This window comes from Pelodiscus sinensis, chromosome 5 (genome assembly GCF_049634645.1).
Source record: "Pelodiscus sinensis isolate JC-2024 chromosome 5, ASM4963464v1, whole genome shotgun sequence".
Classification (NCBI taxonomy): Eukaryota; Metazoa; Chordata; order Testudines; family Trionychidae; genus Pelodiscus; species Pelodiscus sinensis.
In genome coordinates, this window is record NC_134715.1 from 92,711,420 (window position 1) to 92,730,738 (window position 19,319).

At 45.2% G+C, this 19,319-nt stretch overlaps 1 protein-coding gene across 5 annotated transcripts in view; it reads left to right on the forward strand.

The window, feature by feature from the left end:
• The window catches only part of PDS5A (PDS5 cohesin associated factor A), a 154,927-nt gene that overhangs the window by 109,101 nt on the left and 26,507 nt on the right, over positions 1-19,319 (forward strand). For all 5 annotated transcript variants that reach the window (XM_025187940.2, XM_075930551.1, XM_025187941.2 and 2 more), the window contains 4 exons: positions 2,807-2,922; positions 3,682-3,787; positions 12,759-12,919; positions 18,534-18,657. In XM_025187940.2, coding sequence (XP_025043725.2) covers positions 2,807-2,922; positions 3,682-3,787; positions 12,759-12,919; positions 18,534-18,657 — 507 coding nt within the window. The remainder of the gene's footprint in view (positions 1-2,806; positions 2,923-3,681; positions 3,788-12,758; positions 12,920-18,533; positions 18,658-19,319) is intronic.

A 19,319-nucleotide genomic window follows, 5' to 3' on the forward strand; every position in this document is an offset into this window, starting at 1 on the left:
CTTCCATCTTTTCTTGAGATAGGCAGTGAACCACTCCAGGTACTGTTATCACTTAGCTTAGCACATGGGTGAGCGATAATTTTTGATTGGGAGTAACTACAAGAATTTGGTAAGTGGTGAAGGACTGCAGTCTTCCATGATATTAATGGTGGAGGTGAGAGGTTTGGGGTAGAAGGGTGCAGAAGGGAGCTTGTGGTAGGAGATCGGTGTACAGGAGCGAGTCTGGGATTTAGGAGGGAGTTTGGATGAAGAAGGGGGCTGTGACCTGGGGCAGGTGATTGGGATGCAGGAGGATGTGCAGGGTCTGGGAGAGGAAGTTGTAACATGAAGCAGGGTTGCAGGAAGGGGAGCAGAGGTTTGGGTTGTGACTTAGGGTCGGAAGGGATTTTGACAGGTTATTGGAGGGCAGAGTCTGAGAGTGGGTGTGAGTTCAGGGAAACAAAGGGCAGGGGGGAGGGAGGTTCTGGGGTGCCAGAGAGTAACTCTGTCCAGGAAATGCTTACATAGGCAGCTCCAGCCCAGCAGGTCCCTCAGGCAATCTACCTGTTTTCTGTGCCCCCCACGCGCCACTCAGAGCAGCTGGCTGCAGGGGCCATGTGCTGTTCTGAGCAGAGTGAGCCCAGGTGGGAGTGGTACTTTGCGCACTGTCTGCCCTGCAAACAGGCAGATCCCACTGGGTAGAAACCGGCTGATTGGAGCTGCGAGATTGTGCTGGGGTGGAGCAGCACATAAAGTTTCTCCCTCCCGCAGCCCGTACTGCCCAGTCCCCACATGCTCTGAGGGATCCAGTCCTTGGGCTGTATTTTGCCTGGCTCTGACTTAGCAGAACAGCATGTGGCGCCCCAGCTATATTACGTGAATGTTCCCTGAGCCTCTCACACATCACGCAGAGAAAGTCACCAGTGAATCTTCCAAGTCCCCAGCATTGCACACACACCCCCAACTATATATGCCATCTTACACTAGTCAGAAAACTGAACAGTGTTATTACCCAGTTAGCCCCTTTCCTCAATGCAGAGAGGATGCATGCTAGTCTTTGTGAACTGAGATGAGATTTCCCAGCCACTTCAAGCAAACACTATTTTGGATAAAATATAAAACAGATTTATTAACTGTAGAAAGATTTTAAGTGATTATAAGTGGTGGGCACAAAAGGTCAGAGATAAGAACATAAGAATGGCCGTACTGGGTCAGACCAAAGGTCCATCTAGCCCAGTATCCTGTCTACCGACAGTGGCCAGCACCAGGTGCCCCAGAAAGGGTGGACCGAAGACAATGATCAAGTGATTTGTCTCCTGCCATCCCTCTCCAGCCTCTGACAGACAGAGGCCGAGGACCCCATTTTATCCCCTGGCTAATAGCCTTTTATGGACCTAACCTCCATGAAATTATCTAGCTTCTCTTTAAACTCTATTATAGTCCTAGCCTTCACAGCCTCCTCTGGCAAGGAGTTCCACAGGTTGACTACACGCTGTGTGAAGAAAAACTTACTTTTATTCGTTTTAAACCTGCTCCCCATTAATTTCATTTGGTGTCCTCTAGTTCTTCTGTTTACCAAAGAATATAAATGGTAAGTGCATAATCTAATCTTAAACCTTATTAGATTAGCCAGTATTTGAATCAAGCAATTTTCCTCACCCCACTGGATGTTGCAGGTAAGTTATATTTCTTGGTACACAAGCTTACCCTTTAAGCCTGGGACTAGTCTTCTCAGTCCAAATCTTTGACTCCCAGCACCCCAGCTTATGTAGGGGAGGAGAAAGGCAAAAGCATGATGCCATTGTCCCCTATTGTATATGCTCAGTTCATGTGCCTGGAAAACATTAGTCCCAATATGTCCTGGTTGGCTTTCCTAAGTCACAGAGTTAAGATGACCGGATAGGAAGTGTGAAAAATCAGGACGGGATGGGGGTAAGAGGCGTTTAAATAAGAAAAAGCCCCAGATATTAGGATTTCCCCTGTTAAATCAGGATATCTGGTCACTCTACATAGAGCTGTGCATTCCCTTGTTTGTGAGGCTTGCAAAGCTCTCTTGCAGCATTATAAATCCCTTGCTTACAACTCGCCTGCTGATTAAGTATTGTTTAACACCCTCCTAGGAAAATATTACCTTTTTTGAAGAAGGAGAACTGGTAGACCCTCAAAATTACAGAATTTCAGTAACAATCCTACAACAACATCTCCTAATTTTATGTATACTAACAATATACATATTTTAACCAAACAGTGGGTTTCAGGAGATTGTGACTTTTCATATAATATCTTGCATGGCACCATATCATTATAAAAAATATATATGTATGTGTGTGTGTGTGTGTGTGTGTGTGTGTGTGTGTGTATATATGTGTGTGTGTGTATATATATATATATATATATATATATATATAAAATTTAGATAATTATAAAATATAATTATATGGTGGGTGATGATGGGGTTCACCAGTGTTACTTTGAGGCACAGAGTGCCACAGTAAGTAGCCATTTTTCTTTAAGTAGTTGGGTCAAGTGCTTCAGCCATTGGCTAGTTGCATAAAAGAAACTGGGTCACACTTGTAAAGGTATTTAGATACCCAGAGGTGCTGATAGGAACTTACATAGTCACAAAATGGCATATATGCTTAACTCCCATCACTCCCTTTAAAAGTCCAAGGTAGCAATCACCCATCCTTTTCAATGATTATATGAAGAATTGACTTTTTTTCCCAGGATTATTTCTGCAAATATAAAATATCCAGCACTTAAGAAATAATTTAAATTAGTACAATGATTTATACTTGTAATACAACACTTTTTTTTCTTTTCGTAGCGGGAGATAGCCCGGAAGCTTGCAAATCCCAAGCAGCCAACAAATCCTTTCCTGGAGATGGTCAAATTTCTTTTGGAAAGAATTGCCCCAGTGCATATTGACTCAGAAGCAATTAGGTAGGCTGGGAGATCATATTGACCAATTACCGACTTTCAAGTAGATGTTAGTACCAAGATTATCTTTCATATTAATTTACATTTGGTACAGAAATACCTGTCTGCATTTTTAAAAATTGTTTATATAGTTTTCTTCATTTCTATGAGTCTAAAAAATTTAATTTATTTTTTTTCCAAGGCTTAGTGGTGCATGTTGTGGAAACAAATCTAAAACATGCTATCTATAACTTGACTATTTGGATGGCCTTCCTTGAGGAAACTAGGCATATTTAACTTCCATATAGCTAACATTGGACAAAGAATGCTATCTAATAATTGAATCAATTACTTTTTCTTCGTGGATTTGAGGAGGAGGAGAATCTTGGGGCTCTATTTGTGATTTAAGTGGCACTTGACTGTGTAGCTGAGCTAATACTGCCAGTACAATTTGGGGGAAGGCTTTGGGGGAAAGTTATATTGAGGGGATTTGGGATCATTTACTAAAAACTGTGTGTGTGTGTTTTTATATGCTTTTGATTTATCTGAAAATGGCTTTTTAAATTAAATATTTCCCAGCAAAATCAGGAACCTATAAATTATAACATCTTTTTACTAGCCCATTAGAACCAAAATTTGAAAGTATTTTAATACTGACCAGTCTAGTTTAATGCCAAAACTAAATGACGCTAATGTGAAAATTCTTTGTTATAATAGTCTGTCGCTGTTAATGAAGATGATTAAGTTTAAAAATATATTATTTATTTTAATTTCTTATTTTAGCGCGCTAGTAAAACTGATGAATAAATCAATAGAGGGAACAGCTGATGATGAAGAGGAGGGTGTAAGTCCTGATACTGCTATCCGTGCAGGACTTGAACTTCTCAAGGTATTCTACAGCAATATAGATTAGTTTTCTTACCCTGTTTGGTAATGGACTCCCAATCCAACTTAAACAACAAGAAAGGGGGCTTAGGCTGGATATTTCATAATGATATTTTTGCATTAATCTTCTTACTAAAACCAGCCTAAGCACCCTTTCTAGGTATATGTCAGACTCTAGCTTCATCTCTACACAAGGGAGCTCACATTTACAACAGAATCTAATAAACTACACCTGGTATGTCAGGAACCGGCAAGAGCCTGCATAAAGCCAATGTCTGTTAAACAGGAGAGGCAGCAGGAAAAACCTGCCTTTCTGTTACATTCCTTTCTCCTTCCACATCTTTCTCCTCAGAAATTATTTTTACTCTTCATAATGCAAATGCTAAATATTGCAACATTTGTTTAATATGAAGATTTGCTAACATCCCATCAAAAGCATCTCTGTAATTACTCTCTGTATTTGCCTATGTCAGTAAAAAGAGTTGCATCCTCCAGTGATTTCTAGATACACTAAAGGAGCTAGTCACTGTATTGTAATCAGTACTTTCTAATCTAATCCGTGAGACTCTCCCCTAGTTCTTAGGAGACCCTGATTAGTTTTCCAATTGCATCCCATATTAAAGTAACAAATAGTGTACCGGTCAGTTGTGGTGGTGCCCCAGATTTTCAATCTGCAGGGGAATTGAAGCCAATAGCAGTGATCAGGAGTCCTTATGGATCCAGTTGATGCCAGCAGACTCTACACCTATAATAATTCAAGCCAGACATGTCTTTCTGAATCCAGCTTGGTTACCATTTCTCCTCTTAACTGTATGGGCCCAGTACATCCCCTCCACACTGTGTAAGACCAGTCTTTCCCCAGTATCTCAGTTGTCATAGATGGAGGGAATGCCGAGGCTGCTATTCATTGTAGGCATGTACTGGTGAGTACAGTGGAGATGAACAGGATAACTGTTCCTAAATAGAATAATGTAAAAAAGCCTGACTGGAGGAGACAGTTTTGGAGGCAGCAGCTGGGCCCTTCTGGAACTAGATTCTTTGATCTCTTCTGGAGCTTTTGTACTGCTGGGACTGCTTGCCAGATGGAAGATTTCACTGGGAAGAAATTATCAAGAGAACAAAATCCCCCCCCCCCCCCAATGTGGCCATAGGCAAGTGAAGGAGAGGTGAGGAACTGAGTGGAGGAGGCACATTCTGTTTTTCTCCTTGTACTAGGGATTCAAGTACCTTGAAAGATCTTAAACCTCCAAAAATGCTTCAAGGGTGTTGGGGGAAGGCTCCAGAAAAAGGAATTTCAAATATCACCACTACATGCGCAAGCCAAATTCTAAACTCAAAATGGTGCTGCTGAATTTTCTGAGATGGTGTGATAGAAGATCTGTAAGCTGTACAAATTGTTCTTGTATTTAGCAGTCATGAGTTCTAATGATGTAATATATACAGTTCACTCCTTGTTAAACTCATACATTTCATTTTTGCTGGGTGTTTTTGAATTTCAGACATTTAGACCTGAAAAGTGATTTTGAAAGGAAGGATTTTGCATTGTATTTGATAGCAATATTTATTAACCTTTTCCAATTTGAGCTGTTATAAAACATTATGGTATAAAAAACTGATGGAGGACAAACTCTAGGCTAAAACTCCTGTTGATGTGGAACGTTCTCTGAGATCCCCAGGTGCTGAGTCACTTCCCCCCTTCCCCGCCCAGCCAATCTTTGTTTTCAGTTACTCATAGAGCCTTTGGGGACTTTCATTGCTACTGATCCCAGAGAATTTCCCAGGCTGTGGAATAAGAGCAAGGGAAAGTCACCCCATTGGTCTGGATCTCAGGAGACCTCACATCCTTACACAAGTTATTGCTAGGGCCCTACCAAATTCACCATCCATTTTGGTCAATTTCTCAGTCATAGGACTTTAAAAATCATAAATTTCATAATTTCAGCCATTTAAATCTGAAATGTCATGGTTTTGTAATTGTAGGGATTATGACCCAAAAAGGTGTTATGTGGAGGTTTGCAGGATTATTATTGTTGGGGGGAGGGAGGCGGAGGTTGCACTAGTGTTACCCTCCCAATGTTGCTACTGCTGATGGTCACACTGTCTTTAGAGTTGGGCAGCTGGAGAGCAGCAGCTGCTATTCCCGTCTGAAGGCAGAGCCACTGTCAACAGCCATGCAGAAGTAAGGATAGAGGGGATAATATTGCCTCCCCTTACTTCAGTGCTGCTGCTTGAAGAGCTGGGTCCTCGGACAGTAGTCACTGCTATTTGGCCACCTGTCTCTGAAGGCAGTGCAGAAATGAAGGTGGCAATACTGTGATCCCCCTAAAATAACCTTGTGAGCCCCTGTAACTGACCCTTTTGAGTCAGCTCCCCCCGCCCTTTGAGAAATGCTGGCTTCCTCTGTGAAATCTGTAGGGTAAAAGTACCAAAAAGAGCAGATTTGCTGTCTGAGACGCGTTTTCCATGGCCATGAATTTGGTTGGGCCCTAGTTATTGCGACAGGCCCCCATCTTTTCTAGTACGGAGAACCGGGCACCAACTAGGGAAAATACACTATGCACGAAGATGTCTGTTTACCCACAGAGGCACCAAAGCTGGTACAAGATCCAGTGCCTCCAAAGCACATGGACTTTAAGGTTAAACTGAAATAGTTATTGGTACCACCTTCTTCTGCCAGCAGAGAAGGGGCCATGGATCACACTTCCTAGTACTGTCTCCAGTACCACCCAGCATACAGTGTTTAGAGTCTCTGGTAGTATCTAATTTTCTTTGTCATAATGATCTTCGGATCTTTGAAGAACCTGTGTCGTCATTGCTCCAGGTTACTGACATTGATTCCCAGACAATACAGACTTAAGTTTCCAAATGTGACATACTGTCTGGTACCAACACTGTCACTGGTTCCTCAAATCCAAAAGGAGCTTCCAACCAGTACCATCTAAAGAAGACTTGACACTGGTACCCATTCAACCACTGGCAATGCCCTTCTTCCCATCAGATGGACATGGAAGTGGCAGCTCATCTGACTGAGATGTCCTTACAAGGCTCCTCTGCTTTACTATTCCAGCTTCCTTCCATTGCATTGCACCACACAGAAGCCCCTGCAGGACACACACCCAGCACGCCCTATGGCCTTCCCCTTTCCTTCTCGATGGGCTTATTGGAACACACGAGCCCCTTCTGGCAACAAGATTGCATCTCTACAGGATTAAATTTTATAAGAGGATGTGCCAAAAGCAACAGCCACTATCGACCTTGCTTCACAGGAGTAACTAGCAGAGGAAGAAGAAACACATTATCTCTTACTACAAATCCTCTTCCTTGCCAGATGCAGTTGTTATGCCTCTTGCAAAATCTTACATTGACAGTTTCAGTACGTTTCAAAACCGATAACAAAGACTTAGCAAGTTCTGTAAGAAGCCATGTAGGAACCTTGTTGGACATCCCTTATATGACAGTGCTGGGCAAAATTGCTTGGCCTATCAGTGATGGCTCTACTGGCCACAATCTGTATGTTATGGCAGTTCTCAACCATAGTGCCACACACGTAAACAGACAAATGAAAAAAAAAATACCGTATTCTGCTTAAAGTATTTTTTCTTGTACCTTACCCCTAAATCCCAGTGGTGGAAGCTGTCAATAAACAAAACTGGGAATATTTATCCTGTTCAACACCAGCAAAGAAAGAGCTAAAATAACTAGACTTTCTGAACTGCCCTTAGGTAGTTAAACACTGGCACCATAACATAGGCACTTCAAGCCTCAAACCCAGCCTCACCTATACCAGGCCTCAAACTGTCTTCCACAGGGGAAATTGCAGTAGTAGGAAAAGGCAGCACTCGAGCCCTGGCCAAGGTTTTAGCCATTCAAAACTTTCCTTCATCTCTAAACAAACCTTTTGAAGGTGTGTTTAACAATGGAATATTAGCTTCCCTCCTGATGCAGACTGCCCTACCTTTGCTTCCCAACTATCCCTTTTCTACCGTATCTGCTCCCATATCACCTCTGACTGTTATGCCCTCAGCATGATAGAGAAAGGATACTCCATTCAATTCTCCGCCCTTCCATCCCTCTTCCCCCATCCCTCTTAAAGAACCCTTCTCACAAGCAACTCCTTAAAGGAGGTGCTTTTGCTCTGGCTCCCGGAGCAGTAGAAGAATTTCCTCAGGAGTACAAGAGCAAGGGGTTTTACTCTCAGTATTTTCTAATACCAGAAGCCAAGAGCAGCCTCATGCCCATTCTTGACCTTCATGAACTCAACAAGCTCGTAAAAGAAACTCAAATTCTGCATGGTCTCTCTCATCTCCATTATTTTATCCCTAAATCCAGCAGTCTGGTAAACTGCTTTTGACCTAAAGGACACTTACTTTCATATTAAGGAAGTTAAATGTAGTTATCTAATGAACCATGTAGTCAATACAATTTGTATCAACTACACGACTAGTATATAAGGACTGCTATGCAGAGCCGCATCTCTATTTTGTATAGCCATCACTTCACCTCACAGGAAATATCACAGAGTCTCAGTGAAAAACACCCACTACCACTTTGCAGTCCTGCCATTTGTCTTGTCCTTAACCCCCCTGGATCTTCACAAAATGCATGGCAGTTGTAGTGGTGTTTTTACACAAACAGCATGTGCAGGTCTTTCCATACCTGGATGACTGGCTGATCAAGAGCTGTTCCAGACTCCTGTTGGAGATCCAAATCCAATTGATCAGAACAGTTTTGACAACCTGGCACTCCTTTTGAACAAAGGGAAATCCATTTTGTCTCCATTTTAGAGGATAGAATTTATTGGAGCTATCTTTGACACGAACCAGGTCAGGACATTCTTATCCGAGTCCAACTTTCAGTCTCTGATCAACATTATCTACAGCATTATGCCATTTCCCACCACCACAGTGAGGAACTTCTGGAAACTTACAGGACACATGGCTGCTTGTTCCTATGTGGTACAATATGCCAGGCTCATGCCCCTTCAGGCCCACTATATTGACCAGCCCACAGTGGACTAGACATGATTGTTACTCTGCAGTGTCTGGTGCTAAACTCCTTCCAATGATGGATGAACCCATCAACACCCACTCCAAAGCCCGTTTTCTACCCTGTCAGCCATCCTAGTTACTTGTGATGGATGGAGTCTGACTTGGGTTGGGTGGCACACCTAGCAGACCTTAGGATACAGGGTCTCTGGCCTCAGGCTGACTTAGCTCTACATATCAGTATCAGAGAACTGAGGACAGTGCACCTCACATGCCTGACCTGTCAAACATATGTATCAGGACACTGTATATTGATGATGACAGATAATACAACAATGGTGTTCTGTATCAACAAATGGGGGTGCCCGCTCCTCTCCCCTGGGAAAATAGGCCCTTCTAGGAGACATTTGTGTGTAGAACATTCAGTCCACTTTCAGGCATCTTATGTTCCTGGAGTACAGAACAAGCTGGCAGAACTCCTCAGCAAATCTTTTCACAGATATGAGTGGTCTCTTCTGAATTACTCCTCCTTGAGGTGGAGTGCTTCCCAAGTGGATTTGTTTGCTACATGCCACAAGAGGAAGTGTTAACTGTTTTGCTCGTTCTAGAACTGTCGCCTGGGCTTCTGTGACGACACATTCCTCCTCTCTCGGAGAGATCATCTCCACTAAGCTTTCCCACCAATTCCATTGATTCACAAAGTGTTTCTTGAGGTCAAGAGAGATCAAGCACAGGTCATATTAATAGCAGCATCCAGGCTTTGTCAGCAGTAGTACACATCCCTCAATGTCGGTGCAAGTGCTCCTCACATTCCCTCTTCACCAGTATCTTCTGACAGAAGACCAAGGTCATCTCCATCTCCTGAACCTCGAGTCCCTATATCTCACGGCTTAGAAGCTCTGTGGCTGAATGCCAGAGAGCTTCCCTGCTCAGAGCTTGTTTGTCAAGTCCCTGTGGGTAGTAGAAAACACTCCGCAAGGGCCACTTACCTGGCCAAGTGGAAGAGAGTCTCCATTTGGACTTCACAGCTCAGTTCATCCTCCACATTAACATCAATTCCACTTATACTAGACTGCCTACATCAGGGCTACTGAACACACAGGCTGCATGCGGCCCACGGCCCGGTTGTTTGTGGCCTGTGGTGCAGTTTGGGTTTATGTGGAGCTCAACACGGCCTGTGTGTAGGAGCCTTTGAACATGGCCTACACTGAGAACAGGCTTCACAATGGCAAGGCATCTCCCAGCGGGGGTAATCATTGAAAGACGCAAGCGGACGGGCTGGCTGGAACAGAGGGATACAGGGTGTTCATGTTTCTAGTCCTCAGGGAGGAGGTGCCGGAAGTGCCAGGGCATTGTGTGAAAAAGCTATTTGCATGTACAGGCAGTCCCCGGGTTACGTACAAGATAGGGACTATAGGTTTGTTCTTAAGTTGAATTTGTACGTAACTGGGAACTGGCTCCAGATTCAGCCGCTGCTGCTGAAACTGACTAGGGGTTGACTACAGGAAGCCCGAGGCAGAGTTGCTCTGCCCCCAGCTTCCTGGAATCAGCCACTGATCAGTTTCAACAGTGGCTGAATCTGGAGCCTGGGACAGAACAGCTGGGACGCTGCCGGGTAGGTCCCCCCAGGACCAACCTGGCAGCACCCCAGCTGCTCTACCCCAGGCGTCCACAACAAAAGCCTGGTCTGCTGGGGGGGGGGAGGGCGCACTAGCTGCGCCGCCCCCCCCCCCCCCCCCAGAAGACCAGGGAGACCCAGAGCAAAGCCGCGGAGGCAGCGGGGTCCCGCGCCTCCAAGGCTTTGCTCGGGGTGTCCCATGTCTGCTGGGGACCCCTCCCAGCAGACCAGGGACACCCCGAGCAGACCAGGGACACCTGGAGCAAAGCCGCAGAGGCGGCGGGGTCCCCGCCTCCAAGGCTTTGCTCGGGGTGTCCCTGGTCTGCTGGGAACCTCCCCAGCAGACCAGGGACACCCGGAGCAGCTTTTCGCGCCCCGGAGGACGTGGTGGCGGGACTACTGCGCGTCTGGGTGGTCCCGCCGCCCGCTAGTTCTGGGGCGAGAAAAGCCCCGTTCGTAAGTGCGGATCCGACATAAGTCGGATCCACGTAACTCGGGGACTGCCTGTATATGCAATCACACTTAAGTTGCGGCCCTTGGCATGTGCTGTAAGTATCATTCTGGCTTCCGGGGCTTCCAAAGTTGAGTAGCCCTGACTTACATCATCTGAAGCACCAGGGTCTCTCCATTTCATCTATAAGGGTCCCTTGGCCACTATATTGGCATTCTATCTTGGGGCATAAGGCTGCACAGGTCAGCAAGGCCGTCTGTCAAGAGCCATATCAGCACCACTCCTGGTGCTGGTTAAGCTGACCCAACAGTTGCTGCTAGGCAAAAATCCTGCTTTTGTGCACGCACACACCTAATTGAAAGGACATGAATAACACATCTTGAAGAACAACAGTTATGAAAGGTAACTGTTTTTTCTCTGCAACTCTGAGAGTTGCATCGTCTTCTGGAACTTATGTATATCTCTGCAAATTTCCCTGATTGCCATGCATCTTCCAGCGGTTAAGAACACTCTGGCAGATTCCATCAGATCTTTCTCTAGAGAGCACAAGTGATATCTTTATGGTTGTATGATTACAGGCTTGTTTCTGTCAATGCGAACAAAAAGTGAAGTGCTCTGGAGTGGAGTTTGCAGCCTGTGCTCTCCGAGGCACATCTACACTAAAGGGAAAGGTCTACTTAAGATATATCAACTCCAGCTACATTATTACATAGCTGGAATTGACATATCTTAAATCACTGTCTGCAGAGTGGAGAGTTTGTTCCCATCAGCTTCCTTTACTCTTTGTGAGGAACATAAGAATGGCCATACTGGGTCAGATCATCTAGTCCGGTTTCCTGTCTTCCAACAGTGGCCAATGCCAAATGCCCCAGAGGGAGTGAACAGAAAAGGGAATCACCAAGTGATCCCTCTCATGTCATCCATTTCCAGCCTCTGACAAACAGAGGCTAGGGACACCAAGCATACCAGCACCATTGGGGCCGCCCTCTCAGTTATAATTAGTGGGTCTTCACTTCACCCACTAAATCATACTCTGGAAGATCGATCATGACAGCGCTGATCTTCAGCATAGTGTAGACATGGCCTGAGTGACACCTTCTTTGTGTGATGGTCAGGGATTCTGAGAGATTTTTCTCTCAATCCCCTTGTTTTCCTGGGTACTAAGGAAAATCAAGCAGAACAAAGCACACTGTGACATATGGCTGGGTTGGGCACATCAGTTCTGTTATCCCGCCCTGTGAAAGCAAGATTCAACATGCCAGCTAATCCACTCTACACCTGAGGGAGTGAACCTGTTGCTTGTCAGTCATGTATTTGCATGGATTTTGAACTTAGAGAGGGTCTGTTCAGGGTCCTACTGAGTAGTAGTTGGAAGCATGCTATCAGGAAGGTTTGCCATTTGTGTGGTCAATAGGGAATTTTTCTTACGTGGTCTGAGGTGCCAGTTGTGGTAGGTAAAAGTTTTTCTTAAAATCCTTGGGACTGTCTCTCAGCTACCTTAGTGTCCTCTTGGCAACCATAGTTTGTTCACCCACCAGTGGGCACCTCTGTGTTCTCATAGTTAGTCACATCTTCGTTCCTGGAGGGCTTATTTAGGTTCTTCCAATGGTGAAGTCCATGCCAAACTGGGATTTTGAGATTTCTCAAAATAAGGTTGGGCTATGAAAATACCTTGAATAAATACGTTCAAATTACTTTAAAAAACAAAAAACCTGGATTTTAAAGTAATGGATGGGGAATCCTGAACAATGTTAGTAAATTTATTTTAAGATGCATCTTAAGATTTGTTACAAGAAAGCACCTTATGTCATCGGCACACTGCTGTTATTTCTCATAAAGAAAAATAAGAAAATAAGTATGTTTGTTGGTAATCCATTCTGCATGCGCAAATACATTTTTCGGTTTTGCTGTGTATCTACAGGTTTTGTCTTTCACACATCCTACCTCGTTCCACTCTGCAGAGACATATGAGTCTCTCCTGCAGTGCCTCAGGATGGAAGATGATAAGGTAGCTGAGGCAGCTATTCAGATTTTCAGAAACACAGGACACAAAATAGAAACAGACCTGCCACAGATAAGATCGTGAGTTTTTCTTCACATACTGATAGTGTCTTTAACACTTAAGTTTGCCCCCTCCTTTAATCTATTCACCATGTTGATACTAAAATGATTTTCCTTTCCTATTTTTGTGAATATATATACCTGTTACCTTACCACCTTGATCCCTTCACTGGTTCCTTGTCTCTTTCAACATTTAAAACTCCTGTTCTCACATAACTTTTATGTATTTGTTGTAGATACAGTGTAAAGACATTTTTTTAAATCTCCTTAAAATATACATTTAAAAATCAAAATCTAATCTGGCTCCCATTTTAAAATATCAGAAACAAAAAATATCCAATAAAGACTTAATTTAACTCTCGCAGCAGTATTTCTCCCTAATGCTTTCCTTTATGTAGCCTCTTGCATCTTTCTGAGAAATGAAAAAAGATGACCGCTGAAAATTAAAAACTCTGGCTGTTATGGCCCTAATTGGAAACCATCTCAAGATATGGGGCTCTAAAAAAAGAACACCTGTTGCCTGTCAGTCATGTTTTTAGTATAATTTGGGTCTAAATCAGGTGCTTCTGCTAACAATAACTGCATCCAGTCATGAGGAAAAAGGCAACTTCTTCAGCAGTTTCAAGCCACTTAGGGCTGTAAGTCAAAACCAACACTATAAATCAAGTTGGAAATCTGTAGGCAGCTAGTGAAGATTATAAGGTATAGGTTTCTTGTGCTTGTGGAAAGAAAACACTATCAGAATCTAGCTGACAAATTCTACAGAGGGTAGGGAAGGGAAGGGCTGAAATAAGGTGTACCAGTTGTTTTGCCAGCGTAAGCCGCATCAACACTAGAAGTGCTTTGCCAGTATATTATACCAGTATACCTACATTGGCAAAGTATTCGTAGTATAGACCTGGCCGTAGGGTTTGACCACTCCAGAACATGCTATGCTCCCATTGAGGCAAACAACTATGACTTAATTTTGAGCAATTTTATCCGACATGAAGAAATTCCGTCAATTGGAGATATGTGATTCATTTTCTGAGCAAAAAAATAATCTCAGATTAACCTAGCAAATTGAACATGATTTTGCAAATATGATAGTGGAAGCAAAGAATCGTTTCTTTGTCTCTCTCACAACAAGATAAGAGTTTTAAAAATCATTGTTGCAGTCTGTCGGATTTGAATCTAGATTTGCCCCACCAATGTTCTCTTTTGCTTCCATTGTTGCAGGCCCTCTGTAAATCAAGGTGACTTATGAGGCAGAAACTGTGGAAAAGAGCCCCAGAGGTCACTTCATATATGATTGAGGACCAGAGTAGTGAAGTATTTCACCAGTCCATAAATAGTAGTCTGCCAGAGAAAAGGACTTCTCCCTCAGACCCTTTTGGAACTCCTCAGGTCTCTCTAGTTTCTGAGAGAAGCCCATCAAAACAGGTTCTAGCCAGACATGGGAGCTGAAGCCCAACTGGAGATCAAAAGAGCCAGTGGCTAGTCTTAGACCTATGACAACATTAAGACTCTCTACCTCCACTGCTATCCCATACACCAAACTAAGTATGTGCCTAACAACAATTTTTGCCTGAAACAGTCTGGGATAGTCCCTTGGTGACTGAAATCCTGGGTTATTTCAGGTAACTCACTTTTCAAGTGGATGTTAAAGTTACCAAGCACTATTGGCCTTGACAACACCAGTGCCACCATAGCGAGGAACTGCAGCAGATCCCAAAGGTCTTCATTGTGCAATGGAGTGATTGATACATAAGGGTCAATTCCAGCTTAACTTGTATTTCTGGACTCGCACATGAGGTGGAGCCAATTTACTTCCCTGTCAAGTTCCTCTCTCTCAACAGAGAGGGTAGAATCCTATTTCTCATGAGACTACAGAAAAAGGCAAAGAACTCTTTACCCTTGCCACATACTAGACACATACAGTTCACATGCATATTCAGTCCATCTCATCAGCAAATAGCATGCTCTCTGAATCCCCAGAATATCTTCTGGATTTCTCTTAGAGCTCTTGCTTGTAAAGATTGGGTTGGGGCCACAATGGCCAGACTCACTTTCATGGCACTGCGTGACCTTTTCCAGGATTCAACCCTATTCCTTGTATTGTGCTTTATTGCCCTGCCCACTCTTCCCAGTTTGTTGTTCTTTTTGTTTCTTTTTCTCACTCATTTTGTGACCTATTTTATGTCCTATTCTTTGTGTGGAATTACCTCTCTTTGACAATGCATGATGTCCTTGGTTTCATCCTTTAAATCTTTACTCAAGAGCCCACTACTTATATCTAGATATATAATCAACCTCTAATCAACATATATTTCAAAACTTCATTTGTTGTAATACTGGCCTCTCCTTTTTTTCATCCATTCACTGTTGTTTCCTAAAATTATATTATTTCTATTGTAAATTCTTTGCAGCAGAGATGGGGTCTGTTTTCTGTAAAGCACAGTACAGAATTGTGGTGCTATTTCAATATTCAAACAACATGACTTTTCTAAGACCACTGATAATTCCAGTAATACAGAAGACAATGCAGCCATTCGATACATCCCTCCTTTGGAAATCTGGTGTAACTCTCATTTATATTGGAGAGCTCACAATTCATTTGACTCCTGTATTATCTTATTTCCTTATTCATTTAATTAAACCTACCATGGAAAGCTTAGATAGTTAGGGGTACATCTACACTACAACGTTAATTCGAACTAACTTAGTTCGAATTAGTTAATTCGAACTAACGGATCTAGACTAAAAAACTAGTTCGAATTAGCGTTTTGCTAATTCGAACTAGCATGTCCACACAGAGTGGACCCTGAACTGGGCTTAAGGATGGCCGGAAGCAGTGCCGGCAGGGCATCAGAGGAGGACTTAGAGCGTGGAGATGCTGCCTCAGGCTAGCCCAGGGCTGCGCTTAAAGGGACCCGACCCCCACCCCGGACAGACAGTTCTCAGGGGTGCCCTGCTTGCAAAGCAGTTTTGGCTTGGATTGCCCGGAGTACCCACACTGGGCACATCACACCACTCGGCCATCAGCCCGGCTGCACTTGCCGCAGGCTGCCATCTGGGGAGAGGGGGCAATTGGGGGGCTGCAGGAGAGCTTCCACCCCCAGAAGCCCACAGAGCCAGCCCAGTCCTCCCCATCAGGGGCTCGTGCCCCAGTCCTCCCTCACCTCCTTCCACTTACCCTTCTCTAGCCCCTCTTCTTGATGCACAAAATAAAGATAACGTGTGGACAAAACTAGAAACTCTGTTTATTTAACAAAACTCGGGGAAACTGGGAAAAGGAGGTGGGAGAGGGGAAGAGAGAGGGTGGGAGAGGGGAGGGGGAAAACTGGGAGGAGGGAGCTGAAAGGGAGAAGCAAGGGAAAGGAGGGGGTGGGGAAACGGAAGGATCAGGGGTGGGGGGTCTCGCCGGGCCAACCACCTCCCAGCACGGCGAGGGAGGGGGCCTCGGCGTCCCCAGGGGGATGGGGTGGAGGGTGCGGAGGTTGAGGTGGGGGGTGTGGACATTGAGGAAGAGGTTGTGGGGGTTGAGGAGGGAGAGGTGGGAGGGGGGGCAGGAGTGGGAGGAGGGACAGCAGTTGGGGGGGCAGCAGGCGCAGGACCAGCATGGGGCACCATGCTCTGCAGCAGGAGCTGCAGGTTGGTGCTCAGCCCTCGGAGCTCAGCCAGCAGCTTGTGGCGGACCTGCAGGTCTTCCCGCATCCAGGCCTGTAGTGTGCGGTGCACGGCTCGCAGGGCCCCCAGGTGCTGGTCCCGGTACTCCTGCTCCGTGCTGGCGGTCATGAGCAGGCCGCGGGTGCGGGAGCATGTCCCGGGCGGGGTGGTGTGCCCTGCACGAGCAGCTGGTGCAGCTGTAGAGAAAGAAGTGGTCAGTTCTCCCTGGGGACGCAGAGGATGATGCCCAGCCCCCTCCACAACGTGAGGGTGACCATGTCCTGCACCGTCACAGCCGCTGTGCTTGTACAGAGGCCATGGTCAGGATGTCTGGCTCTCCCCGGGACTGGGAGCTGCCCCAAGACCGCACCCATGTCCCTGTGCCATGTATAGTGTGGCCGGGGCGGCGGGGGGGAGGGGAGATGTCCCCTGCCTCCGTGTAGAGGGGACATGTGAAGGGAAAGCATCCTGTTGGGTCCTGCCCCGGGGTCGGGAGCATGTGCCTATTGGGCAATGGCCCCTGGGTGTCACGCAGCTGGAGCCACCTGCCCAAGGGTGGCATGGCACGTGCTTGCACGTGTACAGGTGTCTGCGTGATCTGTGGAAGGCATGGCCCACGCACGCGGTCTCTGGTCTCCCCCCCTCTTCTCCCCCCCCGCCCCCCCGAACTACTTAATTCAAACTACTTACCTGGTACGGTCTCCCTGGACGACCCTGCTGGAACAGCTGGCGGTGGCCCCTCCGGTGCGCCCAGGTCAGGGCCCTCTGGTCCCGGCTCGATGTCCCCCGGGCTGGCACGGACCGCCCTGCCCCCCAAGAGTTGGTGGAGGGCAGCGAAGTAGGGGCAGGTGGCAGCCCCTGCAGCGGTGCCGCCCCTTGTGGCCCTGGCGTACCCCTGCCGCAGCTGTTTCACCTTAATTCGCACCTGCTCCTGGGTGCGCCTGTGTCCCCTGCTGGCCATGGCGGCTGCTATGCGGCCATAGACGGCCGCATTCCTCCTCCTAGTGCGGAGATCATGGACATTGGGGGCCTGCCCCCAAACCTCAATGAGGTCCATGATCTCCGCACTAGACCAGGAGGCCGCGCGCCGTCTGCGGCCCCTGGCTGGCCCCTGGGTGCTTGGGGACTGGGCAGGGGACGGCTCTCTGCCACTGGCTACCTGGCTCATTGTGGGGCCACTGGCTCAGGGGCAGAGATTGCTGGCAGGGCTGGCTGACTCCAGTGCCGTCTGGCCAGAGTCTACCCCTTTAAGGGCCCGGGGCTGGGGGAGAGGAGAAGAGTTTTCCTGCTTGTGCCGAGAGAGGCCACCAGGGGGAACCTGGGAAGGGCTAGCCTCCCACTAGTTCGAACTAAAGGGCTACACAGCCCTTAGTTCGAACTAGTAAGTTCGAACTAGGCTTAATCCTCGTAAAATGAGGTTTACCTAGTTCGAACTAAGCGCTCCGTTAGTTTGAATTAAGTTCGAACTAACGGAGCGCTAGTGTAGCGCCTATGAAAGTTAGTTCGAACTAACGTCTGTTAGTTCGAACTAACTTTGTAGTGTAGACATACCCTAAGAGAGTGTCATGCAGACAGACCTTTGTAAATCACAGATTTGGAATATTCTTCTCACATTGTAAGCATACTTGAGCATTCATCCAGTTTTCCTACTTTAAATTAAAAAAACAAAACAGTAATTTCATTGTTTCAACTCAGTGAACACTGCTTCAGTCTGTTCTTGCTATCTCTGCTTCTGTACATAATGAACGGACTTTATTAGTAAAAAGTGAATAGCAAATAATATAATTTCTAAATGAGGGTCAACTGTTTACTTGTATTTGTCTCACTGTCTTTTCTGAAAAGTTTTGGAAGAGTGCTTGATGCTGAAGTTTTTCATTCTGTGATCAGTAATATGCCCTGGTGAAGAGTTCAACCAGAAAATATTAATAGCATTAATTTTTGTTTGTTATAAATATTTTATTTTGAAATATTGTTTAAATTTTTGCAGGACATTAATTCCTATTTTGCATCAGAAAGCAAAGAGGGGTACTCCTCACCAAGCAAAACAGGCTGTCCACTGCATACATGCCATATTCTCAAATAAAGAAGTGCAACTTGCACAGATCTTTGAGGTATGTTTGCCAAATTTGGTATAGTATTTTTATTGAATTTCATTCAGATAATTTAGATCTCTTACAATTTTAATTTTACAGTTAAGAAAATTTTCATCTTGATTGCCGTAGAATCCATACATAATTCAGGAGCTAGAAGACTGAAATGAACCCTTGGTTCTGGAACTCTGTGTTTGTTCTGTTTCTATGAACACTTGAGAGAGTGCAAATACATGCTCCTTCTGTATCCCCACATGGTCTGGACACTGAGTAAAACTTCTAGCAAAGAAAATACCCCTCCTCAGAAGTCTGGCAACGGTTATGATGAAAAGGAAATGCATATCACACTTAACGCTCTGATAGGAGGCTCTGTTCACCGATGTTTTAAAAGCTTTGTCTCCTAATGCTCTATACCTAATTGTGATCAGTCTGGTTACTTCTGTTCATAATGTAACTGGATTAAATTTAAACTATTACATTTCCATATTGATATATTATCTGATTTTTTTGGTCTTTAGCCACCGCACAATGCCACCTAACCTAAAATAGCTAATATTTTCAATGTCTGAGTAATTCGTCTACTGAATAGGTTAGAAGGGACCGTGGAACCATTTATGTCATCTTCAGTCCAGCATACTAACAAGAAGTGTTCTATGTGAACTGTAACATCTAAACAAATGGAC